Below are 13,863 nucleotides of genomic sequence, written 5' to 3' on the forward strand. Positions count from 1 at the left end.
TCACCATCCCTACCGTGAAAAGCATGGTGGTGACAGCATCATGCTATGGGGATGCTTTTCAGCGTCTGGGAGACTGAGGATGATTTTCAGAGACTGGGAGACTGGTAATGATAGAGGGAACAATGAATGGAGCCAAAATAGACAGTTCAGAACTACTTCAACACAGATCACGCTTCAAGTTCCCATACTGAGATGACACCCAGAATCTTTGTCTGTAATCCAGGGTGATGTACAGTTCGTTGGGGTACCTGGCCCAATATTTTTTTCAGGAATCGCCCTTCCAAGTCTGCAATGACCCCATCCATGTCCACCAGAGGAAGAAGACATCTTCGCGGATATACACTTGAACTGGTCATGAAGAAAAGTTATATTGGGCAGTAATGACATTATTTACTTGTCTCACTAATAACTGTCCGTGATCGAACAATGGCTTCACGAAGCGTGAGATGTGTTCGAAAGTCCAGAACGTCAATGTGTTATTCTTAATAGGGTTCCATTTAAATAAAAACTATTTTGGAATGCTGATTCGTTACTAATGCAACTAACTAATTGACACTGTCAAATATACTTTTTCTGGTTTTAACCTTTATTGCAATTGGTCAGACTTTTGACATTTGTGCTGCATAGCATTAGCCAGCAAGCTAGGTAAACTAAGCACTATGTTGATTATGCCTTTCAGCACTGTATTTGGACTTGTTACCGACTATCAGTGTGGACTGGTGTCGCAAACCTCAGCTATTAGTGCCGCAACCCGTCAGCCGCACAGCAGCTGTAAAATTTGGTGCAAATGCTCCCAGAAGTGTTGCCTACTGTACAACATCCCCCAAGATGTAAAGTCTGCCTACATCTTCATCAAAGACAATGTCCTGAAACAAGATGACGCACATGTCCTCAGTTTCTCTGTTGGGTTTACAAATCTATAGGCAAACTTGTACCATGAAAGGGTAAACATCAACAACATTCAATATTAGCATATCAACATGAACTTTTTACATCAAAACAGGCTGACAGCATGCATGCAGCAGGAGAAGCAAAATAACAGTGAAGGGAGGAATCAGTCAGCTCCTGGGGATCACTTCTTCTCCATACGTAGGGTTTTCAGACTCTTTTCTTTAATATCAACAAGAATGAATCTTTCATATAAAAGATATACACTTGCTGTAGCAGTTTGCACAGACAGACAAGCTGTGTGTGCCTACAGTTGACCAACTACACTTCCTCCTCAGTTACACTTCCACACAAGTGTTCCGAGCACGCTAGATAGTTAATTAGTACAGGTGGCTGGCCTCCCAATGTCTTCAGTCTATCTTCCAAGTGATGTAACATGGAGATATGGCTGTGTGGGAACACTTAAGCTAACCCTATAAAGGTGTGCAGTAATTGAACCTTTTTTAAATTATTATTTGTTGCTGATATGAAAGATATATTCCTTATGTTTCCAAAACCATACCACCAGCGATGCATTTTAACGTTCAGAACGAGTGTCGGGGGTCTTAACAAAACGCCCCCGACAGAAGATACTATCGTTAATGGGCGCTAAAGCAGTTAGCATCTATTAATGGCCAACCATGAGTCTATTAGTGCCAACCATGAGTCTGGCAAGCAAGACTAAGCAGCTGTAGTCAATCGCAAGACCGATCCAATGAGGCACCAGAACAATGAAGACATCCTGAGAAGCAGTATCAGGCAGCTACAGGTAGGAGAGTGGAGTGTGCTGGCCTACTGTATGGTTTGATAACTGTCTGTGGTACTGGGTAGGAAGCAGGGGTGGCCTCTGGTTCATTGGTAAGCTTCAGGGAGGTGTTGAGTGTCCCCTTGTAGGGGCCCCCAATAATTTAGTTTGCCAAATCACACCTGGAAAAAGGATAAAAGTCTGTACATTATAATCCATGTATTATTTATTGACGTTTAACTTTCTCCTATTCGTATTATGTCGCATTGTTGAGCTGGGATCTTGCACGCACATTTTAAAATGTAGGTGCAGAGCTATCCAATTCCCCTTGTGTTACAGGTGTCCCCATCCAGATCTGAATCAGTCCAATTAGAAGGAAACTATGAAAAACAGTACTGCACTCTGGCCCTCCAGGGCTGTAGTTGTGTGGGAAATCTCCAACTTTATAATATCTTTGCCTGCAACCCGGTAGCATCTGCACTGCCCTTCCTGTGTTTACTTGGCTGTGAGGGAAAAAGTGAGCCACCTTTTATAATAAGGGAGCCAAATTCCCAATTATAACAAATATTGATAGCAAAGAACAACAATCACGAGATGTTTTCAGGGGGATTACGTTTAGAGAAAAGTGGCAAATAAATGGTAGTAAACAGCAATAACAAGGTTTCTGAAATGAATATTTAGCAAAACTCTATGCCTGTCCCTTTAAGAGCCTAAAGTTCCAACTGTAAATCTCGTTGGTTCCCGTCTGTTCTTACTAAAGTCTCGCGATACTTTTCTCTCAGTGGCGGCTGTGTGGCCCCCTGTCTCAGTCCGGACGGAGTTGTTTCTGACATCTGAATGAAAAACAGTCTGAATTGCTACCACTTTGGACATATATAATAATGGCTTCAGCCTTGGAGCAGTTCGTGAACAATGTGCGGCAGCTCTCCGCTCAAGGTATGGACAATAAACATGTTTTAGTTCTCAGACGAGCTGGAACTATTAGCCAATGCTAAGCAATGCTTTGCTGTGCTGATAGCATAGCTAGCTAGCCAAACTGGATAGCTAGATCCTCCTTTTCGCTTTATCATGTAAACACAGCCCTACATGTATTGTTTTGGGGAATGAGGCCTCAAAAAAGTAGTTCAGAAAGATGTGTTTTTACCCCTGGACACTAAAGCGTACAAATAACAACATAGTAAATGAATACGTGTTTTAAAATCTAACTTTGTTTTTGTTCGAGAAAAATATTTCAGTGGAATGCTTACCGGTAGTTCCGCCCTAAGTAGGCGCGATTGGTTGCAAAGCGCCATTGTCAACTGTTATTGGTCGACAGTCCCATCTGTAACGCAATATGCGTTACTTTCATAGCTAATGTAACCAGTGCAGGCCTTGACAGGACACTTGACCGGCCGATATATTTTACAGTAACTGCAAAGAATATGAACAATGCAGCTGGACCGCGTTTCATTCTAAAAACATGCTCAATGTTCTTCGTGGCACCCAATATTTGAAAAATGTTTTATTACTTAATTATTATTTACATATGCAGGTGTATTCAGTTGACATTCTGGTTAGTTTTTGGTACAGAGTTTTTATAGTCTGCATTACAATATCGGTAGAAATAAGCATTAAATGGGAGCAACATAATGAATATTTAGTTATGACTGACATATGCTGTCATCTCTGGGTTAGATGGGTGTGAACTGGGTCTGGACATTAATGTTTGAGTTTGGGTTAGGGAGGTCTCATTTAAAAATGGGAGAAACACTTGTGTAAATTAAACTATTTAAACTGGGGCGGCAGGGTAGCCTAGTGGTTAGTGTTGGACTAGTAACCGGAAGGTTGCAAGTTCAAATCCCCGAGCTGACATGGTACAAATCTGTCGTTCTGCCCCTGAACAGGCAGTTAACCAACTGTTCCTAGGCCGTCATTGAAAATAAGAATTTGTTCTTAACTGACTTGCCTAGTTAAATAAAGGTAAAATAAATAGTAGGTTATATACTCAACAACATAACACATTAACTGTTATCTGATTTGGACCTGTACTTCTCTTCAACCAGCTCTAATAGCTTGACTATCAAGGGCTGCATTGTTTGTTTACCAATTGTCTTAACTGTTGCATCTCAGGTCAGATGACACAGCTGTGTGAACTGATCAACAAGAGCGGGGAGCTGTTGGCCAAGAACCTGTCCCACCTGGACACTGTACTGGGGGCCTTGGACATCCAGGAGCACTCCCTGGGCGTCCTGGCTGTGCTGTGAGTAGCCTGCTCTCCTCTGCAGTCCTTTAATCACTGATAAATGAGTATTAGTAAATCACTGATCTAGGCTATGACTTCGAGTCATTTTCTGCTTAGTGTACTTGTGCATCCGGGGCTCATGACTCAAAAGTATATGGGGCGGCAGGGTAGCCTAGTGGTTAGAGCGTTGGACTAGTAACCGGAAGGTTGCAAGTTCAAATCCCAGAGCTGACAAGGTACAAATATGTCGTTCTGCCCCTGAACAGGCAGTTAACCCACTTCCTAGGCCGTCATTGAAAATAAAAATTTGTTCTTAACTGACTTGCCTAGTTAAATAAAGGTAAAATAAAATAAATATCACACAGATCAAGGTTTCTACCCCTGGTGTTCAAATTAAATTATGTGCCTGTAACTGTCTTACACAGCCTACAATCTTTTTTGTTTTCATGTACTGTGTCAAAATGTTTTCCTTGTGTGCTCACTGCCGGTTTTCACTTTCCCTTCATACAGGTTTGTGAAGTTCTCCATGCCAAACATCCCTGACTTTGAGACGCTCTTTTCCCAAGTCCAGCTCTTCATCAGTACCTGCAATGGGGAGCACATCCGATATGCAACAGACACTTGTAAGTCTTAACTGAAATAACTTTTGGTTTTTAGAAGCCTTGGATTCAACTGAGTTTCAGAGGAATGGTTTACTCCATGAGGTGCAATTATCTCCATCTTGCAATTATTAGAGTCAAATCCTAAGGAATGTGGAGAATGTTCAAGGTCAAATGTTCAGGGCAAAATTAATTTAGCTTGCTTGAACCTGTTAAACCTACTTACTACTTTTATTATTTCTCTTCACAGTTGCCGGCCTCTGCCATCAGTTGACAAATGCCCTTGTAGAACGGAAACAGGTAAGACATGCCAAACGGGGGCAAAACATTTAAACCAGAAGAGCTAATGCATGAGCTTACTTGTCTAACACATTTACATGCTCTATTTAAAGAAATGACTTGTGTTTTTACAAGATCAGACCCAGATTATGGTATTACTATTCTACATCATTTTAAAAACAAAAAGCCAACCCATGAGAATGCATATTGATTAGGGCTGGGAATTTCCATGGACCTCACGATACAATATTATCACAATACTTAGGTGATAATGCAATATATATTCTGATTTGATGTTCCAAACATATTGCTCACTATATTCTGCTGCAGAGAGGCATGACAGCAGAGAGGTATGAGAGTTTGTTTTGATCAGTCATGGAAATAACAGTGCTAAAAACATGTTGGCTCACTATTTAAAAAGATGGCGAACATGCCATAGGATGAAAAATACCGGAGTTTTGGCATAGGTGCAGCCGACCTAGTGCACACTACCAAACCTGTTTTTTTATTTTTACAAATCGATACTTGGAGTCAAAGTATCAATATACAGTGCCCCCTGCTAATTTTGTTGCACCCTTGGTAAATATGAGCAAAACGGGCTGTGGAAAACATTTCTTTGCTGTTTGTCCTCTTGGTCTTTCATTCAAAAATATTTACTAACATGGAACCTTTAGGTAAAATGATTGAAGAAAAAAAAAGTGAGATTAATATTTTTCTCCGAAACATTTTTGCCACATTTATTGGCACCCCTAGAAATTCTTATGAGTAAAATTTAACTGGAGTATATTCCCATTCATATTTTACGTTTTTAAGTTCACCTGAGTGATTAGGAACACTTACGTAGTAAGCCATGACTTCCTGGTTCACTTGGTATAAATAAGAGGTGACACACAGGCCATGTTCCCATAGTCATCCATCACTATGGGTAAGACCCAGGAATACAGTAATAATGTGCGACAAAAGGTTGTTGAGCTGCACGAATCAGGAAATGGCTATAAGAAAATAGCTCAACTGTTGAAAATGCCCATTTCCACTATCAGGGCAATAATTAACAAGTTTAAAGCAACTGGAGATGTTAACAATCGGCCTGGAAGAGGACGTGTGTCTGTATTGACCCCATGCACAGTGAGGGTGATGGTTCGAGTGGCCAAAAAATCTCCAAGGATCACAACTGGAGAATTGCAGACGTTAGTTGGGTCTTGGGGTTAGAACATCTCCAAAACTACAATCAGATGCTACCTACATAACCAAAAGTTGATTGGGAGGGTTGTCAGAAAAAAGCCTTTGCTGTCATCAAACAACAAACTCAAGCGCCTACAGTTTGCCAAACGTTACTGGAACTTTCAATAGGACCGGGTTCTATGGTCAGATGAGACCTAAATAAAGCTTTTTGGAAATCAACACCAGAAGTGGGTTTGGCGTAGACAGAAAGATAGCCATGCAGAAAAGTACCTCATCCCCACTGTGAAGTGTCAAATCAAAGTTTATTTGCCACATGAGCCGAATACAACAAGTGTAGACTTTACCGTGAAATGCTTATTTACAAGCCCTTAACCAACAGTGCAGTTCAAGAAGGTATTTACCAAGTAGTCTAAAATAAAAAGTAACACAATAAGAATAACGAGGCTATATACAGGGGGCACCGGTACCGAGTCAGTGTGAAGGGGTACAGGCTAGTTGAGGTAACAATTTTATGGGCTTTCCTATGACACTGCCTATTATATAGGTCCTGGGTGGCAGGAAGCTTGGTCCCAGTAATATACTGAGGTGTTCGCACTACCCTCTGTAGCGCCTTACGGTCAGATGCCGAGCAGTTGCCATACCAGGCGGTGATGCAACCGGTCAGGATGCTCTCGATGGTGCAGCTGTAGAACCTTTGGAGGATCTAGGGGCCCATGCCAAATCTTTTCAGTCTCCTGAGGGGGAAAAGGTTTTGTCGTGCCCTCTTCACGACTGTCTTGGTATGTTTGGACCATGATAGTTCGTTGGTGATGTGGACACCAAGGAATTTGATACTCTCAACCTGCTCCACTACAGCCCCTGTTGATGTTAACCTCTCTGGGATATGTGGGACGTGAGCGTCCCACCTCGCCAACAGCCAGTGAAAGTGCAGGGCGCCAAATTCAAAACAACAAAAATCCCATAATTAAAATTCCTCAAGCATACAAGTATTTTACACCATTTTAAAGATACAATTCTTGTTAATCCAGCCACAGTGTCTGATTTCAAAAAGGCTTTCCAGCGAAAGCACCACAAACAATTATGTTAGGTCACCACCAACTCACAGAAAAACACAGCCATTTTTCTAGCCAAAGAGAGGAGTCATAAAAAGCACAAATAGATCAAATTAATCACCAACCTTTGATGATCTTCATCAGATGACACTCATAGGACTTCATGTTACACAATACATGTATGTTTTGTTTGATAAAGTGCATATTTATATCAAAAAATCTCATTTTACATTGGCTTGTTACGTTCAGTAGCTCTAAAACATGCAGTGATTTTGCAGAGAGCCACATCAATTTACAGAAATGCTCATCATAAATGTTGATGAAAATACAAGTGTTATACATGGAATTAGAGATCTACTTCTCCTTAATACAACTGCTGTGTCAGATTTTAAAAAAGAAAAAAAAGAAAACAATAATCTGAGGACAGCGTTTAGACAACAAAACAGCCAAAAAGATATCTGCCATATTGTGTAGTCAACATTAGTCAGAAATAGCATTATAAATATTCACTTACCTTTGATATTCATCAGAATGCACTCCCAGGAATCCCAGTTCCACAATAAATGTTTGATTTGTTCGATAAGGTTCATCATTTATGTCCAAATAGCTTCTTTTGTTAGGGCGTTTGGTAAACAAATCCAAACGCGCGTTCAAGGTCCAGCCGAACGTCAGACGAAAAGTTCAAAAAGTTCAGTTACAGCCTGTAGAAACTTGTCAAACTAAGTATAGAATCAATCTTTAGAATGTTTTTAACATAAATCTTCAATAATGTTCCAACCGGAGAATTCCTATGTCTGTAGAAAAGCAATGGCACGAGAGCTAACTCCCGTAACCGTGCGTCAGAGCCTGTGGCACTCTGCCAGACACCTGGCTCATTCCCCTCCACTTCACATTAGAAGCCCCAAACTAAGTTCTAAAGACTGTTGACATCTAGTGGAAGCCTTAGGAAGTGCAATATGGGAATGGCAAAGAGTTGAAAAACTACAAACCTCAGATTTTCCACTTCCTGGTTGGATTTGTCTCAGGTTTTCGCCTGCCATATGAGTTCTGTTATACTCACAGACATCATTCAAACAGTTTTAGAAACTTCAGAGTGTTTTCTATCCAATACTACTAATAATATGCATATATTATCATCTGGGACAGAGTAGCAGGCAGTTTACTCTGGGCCCTTATTCATCCAAGCTACTCAATACTGCCCCCCTGTCACCAATAAGTTAATGGGGGCCTATTCGGCCCGCCTTTTCCTGTAGTCCACTATCAGCTCCTTTGTCTTGCTCACATTGAGGGAGAGGTTATTGTCCTGGCACCACCCTGCCAGTTCTCTGACCTCCTCCCTATAGGCCGTCTCATTGTTGTGTCGTCAGCAAACTTAATGATGGTGTTGGAGTCGTGTTTGGCCACGCAGTTGTGGGTGAACGGGGAATACAGGAGGGGACTAAGTACACAACCCTGAGGGGCCCCAGTGTTAAGGATCAGCGTGGCAGACGTATTGTTGCCTACTCTTACCACCTGGGGGCGGCCCGTCAGGAAGTCCAGGATCCAGTTTCAGAGGGAGGTGTTTCGTCCCAAAGTCCTTAGCTTAGTGATGAGCTTCGTGGGCACTATGTTGTTGGACGCTGAGCTGTAGTCAATTGAACAGCATTCTCACATAGGTGTTCCTTTTGTCCAGGTGAGAAAGGGCAGTGTAGAGTGCAATAGCGATTGCATCATCTTTGGATCTGTTGGGGCGGTATGTGAATTGGAGTGGGTCTAGGTTGTCCGGGGGGATGCTGTTGATGTGAGCCATGACCAGCCTTTCAAAGTACTTCATGGCTACAGACGTGAGTGCCACAAGGCGGTAATCATTTAGGCAGGTTACCTTCGCTTCCTTGGGCACAGGGACTATGGTGGTCTGCTTGAAACATGTACGTATTACAGACTCGGTCAGGGAGAGGTTGAAAATGTCAGTGAAGACACTTGATAGTTGGTCTGCGCATGCTTTGAGTACATGTCCTGGTAATCCGTCTGGCCCAGCAACTTTGTGAATGTTGACTTGTTTAAAGGTTTTGTTCACATTGGCTACCGTGAGCGTTATCACACAGTCGTCCGGAACAGCTGGTGCTCTCATGCATGCTTCAGTGTTGCTTGCCTCGAAGCTAGCATTAAAGGCAGTTAGCTCGTCTGGTAGGCTCATGTCACTGGGCAGCTCGCATCTGGGTTTCCCTTTGTAGTCTGTAATTATTTTCAAGCCCTGCCACATTGGTGGATCTTTGATGTTGTGGGGCTGTTTTTCTTCCAAATGCCCTGGACAACTTGTTAGGATACATGGTATCATGGACTCTATAGATATTATATCAATACCAGAATGCCTCTGCTAGGAAGCTTAAACTGGGCCATGGTTGGATCTTCCAGCAGGACAATGATCCAAAGCACACCTCAAAATCAACACAAAAATGTTTCACTGACTACAGAATCAAGGTTTTGCCATCCCAGGCCCCTGACCTAAACCCAATAGAAAACCTGTGGGATGATTTGAAAAGGACCTTGGAATCTGGAGAGATTCTGTATGGAGGAATGGTCTCAGATCCCTTGCCATGTTTTCTCCAACCTCATTACGCATTATAGGAGAACCCTGAGTTGTTTTCTTGGCAAAGGGAGGTTGCACAAAGTATTGAATGAAGAGGTGCACACATATATTTGAGAAAAATATTTGTTTCATGATAAGATTGTAATTTTTCTTGCAAATTATTTTACTTTAATTAAAGGTTAGATTTTTGTGAATATTTTGAATGAAAGACCAAGAGGATAAACAATAGATTTTTTTTTCACGGCACGTTTTGCTAATATTTACCAAATGGTGCCAATATTAGTGGAGGGCACTATCATATCGTCCAAAATAATATTGTGATATATAACTATCGATCCCCCATCACTAATATCGGTTCATTCTACATGATCTAAGTGTAATGCAGGTGTTTTTCAAAGAAGGATATGTGAAACTAGGGCTGGGCGATATATCGTGAATCCACATACCAGTATGGGTTTTTACAATACTGTCAATAATGATATTTTAATATAGTGCTAAATTAAATTAAAGGTTCTGCACATTGGACTACTTCACTGTCAGTTTTGTCTGAGTTTGGTTGAGTATAAAACCATCAGAATGGAGAAAGGCCCAAAACACCCAATTTAGAATGTAACTGTACCCTGCAAGTACATCTGCAATCCTGTGCATGTGACTAATAAAATCATATATCATCAAACATATTTAAAACTTGGATTATTCAAAAACATAAAATACCGCCATACTGTCAAAAAAATTGAAATATAGTGATATATTTTGGCCATATCTCCCAGCCCAATGTGCTAGCTTAGCAGGATTAGCTTTCTTCCTCTCTGACGACAACTCAGGGCAAACTGACCGTACCACACCTCAAACCTGGGGCCCTCTGCCTTGCCAAATCAGGTGATCGCCCTGATTGACAACGTCATACTATCCAGTTGTGCCACTGAAAAGGAGCGCTTCCGATGGCATTATTGGCGACATTTCAAGCTAGCTGTGTGGAGTGCGCTTACGACACATTCTTATCTCTGTTACGTATGGTTTTAATGCATCTCTTTCTTTCACAGCCATTGAGGGGTGTCGGCATTCTAAAACTGGCAATAGACAAAATGCAAATCAACACAAACCAACTTACCTCAGTTCATGCAGACCTGTGTCAGGTGAGTAAACTGATTCGTATCAACAGGATCTTTGACTTTATATGATTTATTGGAATGTATTGATACTTGGCTGCGAGACTTCGAATGAATGACCCCTCAACTATTTTTGTGTGTACATCCACAGCTGTGCTTGTTAGCAAAGTGCTTCAAGCCTGTCCTCCCATTTCTTGAGCTTGACATGATGGACATCTGTAAGGAAAATGGCGCCTACGACGCAAAGCACTTTCTATGTTACTACTATTACGGAGGCATGATCTACACGGGTCTGAAGAACTTTGAAAGAGCACTGTATTTTTATGAACAGGTACTGGCTTATTTGAGAACCTAAAATGTGTGTGCTAAAGCTGTTTTAGATGTGACCTAGTGTTCCTGTTATCAAAAGTTAATTGATTTAGCATACTACTAGTAAAACCTTTGCTCATTGTAATACCATTTGAAATGACCTTCAAATTACTATTTTGATGCATACAGTAGTCAAGTACACTACACACTGAGATGACATTTAATCTGTAATGGCAATGACATATCAAATCAGAGTTTTTTTTTTTTTTTGTCACATGAACAGGATACAACAGGTGTAATCAGTACAGTGAAATGTTTACTTTCAAACTCTTTCCCAACAATGCAGTATTTTGTTTACATCTCCTGTTCCCTTCTGTGATTCTGGTGATCTCTTCTCCACCAGGCAATAACCACTCCAGCCATGGCTGTCAGTCACATCATGTTGGAGGCCTATAAGAAGTACATCCTGGTCTCCCTGATTCTCCACGGCAAAGTGCAGCAGCTCCCCAAGTACACGTCACAGATAGTTGGCAGGTTCATAAAGGTGAGAATGAAGATCCAAAAAGGGCCATATATCACATCTTTAAGGCTTAAATATGCCATTATATTTTGAATTGTCTGTTGTACTACATACTATACATATGACATATATTTTACTGCTTTTTGTTTCTGCAGCCTCTCAGCAACGCGTACCATGAGCTTGCTCAGGTGTACGCCACCAACAACCCAGCAGAACTGCGCTCCCAGGTGAATAAACACAGTGAGACCTTCACACGCGACAACAACACAGGGCTGGTCAAGCAGTGCCTGTCCTCCCTCTACAAGAAGAACATCCAGAGGCTAACAAAGGTATACTTCCTTCCCCTTCAGATCATGTCTTCTTCACCTCAAATACGACCCCTCACCTCACATATACCTCCTAATATGTCTATCAATAGTCCTCGCTCATCTCGGTTACCCCCAATACACCATTCTCATTCTTAATATATCTCCATCTGCACTTCCCTCGACTATATTCAAAATATACCTCCCGTCCTTCACCTCAAATCTAACTTCTTCGTCCCTATCTTCACCCTGTTACCAGGGTGTAAACAAAGCATTTAAAGCAAATGGTCAGAAAGGCAATGGATCATGACCACCCTTCTTTCTTTGCAGACTTTCCTGACGCTGTCCTTGCAAGACATGGCGAGTCGAGTGCAGCTGTCAGGGCCCCAGGAGGCGGAGAAGTATGTCTTGCACATGGTAAGCCAACGTGACCGCAGGAGGATAGACACGCTTTATCTCAGTACTCTGAGAACACTCAATTTTGAATGTATCAAATAAAATGGCGTTCACTTCAAAGAAGACTAAATCTAACATTGATTCGTCCCTTAATGACCTTTCTGTTCCTTACAGATTGAAGATGGTGAGATATATGCCAGTATCAACCAAAAGGATGGCATGGTCTGTTTCCATGACAACCCGGAGAAATACAACAACCCCGCAATGCTTCACAAAATTGACCAAGAGGTAAGAGAATGACAGTATTTGATTATCTATCCTTAAATGGAAATTACTATTGGGGTGCGATGAAGTGACAACAATTATTTGAATATCATTTGGTACTGTTTTAGTGAAGTAAATGCCTTGTTTTGTGTCCTTCACAGATGCTGAAGTGTATAGAGCTGGATGAGAAACTAAAGTCCATGGATCAAGAAATCACAGTAAACCCACAGTTTGTTCAGAAGGTAGGAAGCAACAATTAAATTCTTTAGGCTCCTCTAGTGGTTTTCCAAGAGGAGTATTTTCACAGTTTAGTTGGTTGAGTATTTGTTGGTATTTTTATTTATTTATATGAAACCCCTGGTCTTTTAGTTAGTATTAAAATGATTGCTAATGGTTTGTATCACACTGTATGTTTCAGAGTATGGGAACGCAGGAGGACGATGTCGGCAGCAAAACATCAAGTTACTCCTGAGGGGAATGGACAGGGGAGAACGCTGCCACCCTTCAGGTTCTTGTTGGATTACTTTTTTTAAAGAGGAAAAACATTCTATTGAGTATGGACATTGGTCAAGGAAAATATAAAATGTGTGGAATGATAATTTGGTTATTTCTTTCACAGTGTCTTGAGGAAACCTTAACAAAAACATTTTTTGTCGGTGTTTTATTTATCAATGTTCAGATGGAAGAGCCACTGCTGCATTAACAACCATAATAATAAAAACTGGACTTATTTGTTCAAAAAATAATGTGTTGCATGTTCATTTCTTTGGAATTTCCTTCTAGGCAAACTTGAAATTTGAGGAAAGCTTAAGTCTCCTGTTTCCAAGATCAGTAATTTTCCTCGACGAGCTAGAATATTTTTTGGGGGGGTCAAATCAAATGTAGATTTGACAACAAAAGCAAGACTGTACTTCTGCCCTTGACCAAATGTACAGAGGAGAGTCCAGCTTTTAAAAAAAAAAAAAAAAAAAAAAAAAAAAAAATGGTGCACTATTTTTTTCCATCCCCTAGAGGTCTCTCATGTACTTTTGTACTGTAGTTTGCATTTACTGCAGGTGGGATGAGCACTGAACTGAATACATATTTATCTGTTATGTGGAAGGACTCAAGATTAGCGATTTTGAATGTTGGAATAAATTGATTCAGTAAATTGACACAATTTTGCATTAAATGGATCACGTCACATTACTATTTTGTCAGCATGGTTTACCCTAGTTTTCTGACATTGTGTGTTACTTATAGCTCAGGTATTTGTGCAGTGTGTTATGTAGTTAACACTGCCACCAAGTCATAATTATGGCTAAACCCTGCCCATTTCTACAATTTTTCTTCTTAAAATCTAATTTAATACCTAACCTTAACCACACTGCAAACCTAATGCTTAAC

The 13,863-nt window shown here is 40.9% G+C and overlaps 1 protein-coding gene across 2 annotated transcripts; it reads left to right on the forward strand.

Annotated features, from left to right (window-relative positions):
- Positions 1-2,428: 2,428 nt before the first annotated feature.
- LOC139376511 (COP9 signalosome complex subunit 3-like) lies at positions 2,429-13,220 on the forward strand. 2 transcript variants are annotated; one of them, XM_071119198.1, is made up of 13 exons: positions 2,436-2,608; positions 3,782-3,911; positions 4,404-4,516; positions 4,743-4,792; positions 10,618-10,710; positions 10,835-11,014; positions 11,396-11,536; positions 11,668-11,841; positions 12,148-12,234; positions 12,388-12,501; positions 12,639-12,719; positions 12,896-12,985; positions 13,097-13,220. In XM_071119198.1, the coding sequence occupies exons 1-12, from the start codon at positions 2,554-2,556 to the stop codon at positions 12,947-12,949; spliced, it is 1,272 nt and encodes a 423-aa protein (XP_070975299.1). In that variant the 5' UTR covers positions 2,436-2,553; the 3' UTR covers positions 12,950-12,985; positions 13,097-13,220. The 2 variants fall into 2 exon arrangements, with proteins under 2 accessions (XP_070975298.1, XP_070975299.1); XM_071119197.1 differs by having other exon boundaries at positions 2,429-2,608; positions 12,896-13,220.
- The last annotated feature ends 643 nt before the right edge of the window (positions 13,221-13,863 follow it).

The sequence above is a fragment of the Oncorhynchus clarkii genome, chromosome 20 (assembly GCF_045791955.1).
Source record: "Oncorhynchus clarkii lewisi isolate Uvic-CL-2024 chromosome 20, UVic_Ocla_1.0, whole genome shotgun sequence".
In the NCBI taxonomy this organism is placed as follows: domain Eukaryota; kingdom Metazoa; phylum Chordata; class Actinopteri; order Salmoniformes; family Salmonidae; genus Oncorhynchus; species Oncorhynchus clarkii.

Excerpts from the sequence above, each read along its gene's own strand:
- LOC139376511 (XM_071119197.1), top strand. The coding sequence starts at position 2,554 with ATGGCTTCAGCCTTGGAGCAGTTCGTGAACAATGTGCGGCAGCTCTCC. Across the intron at positions 11,015-11,395 it reads CACTGTATTTTTATGAACAG|GCAATAACCACTCCAGCCAT; the intron begins GTACTGGCTTAT and ends CTTCTCCACCAG. Across the intron at positions 12,502-12,638 it reads TTCACAAAATTGACCAAGAG|ATGCTGAAGTGTATAGAGCT; the intron begins GTAAGAGAATGA and ends TGTCCTTCACAG.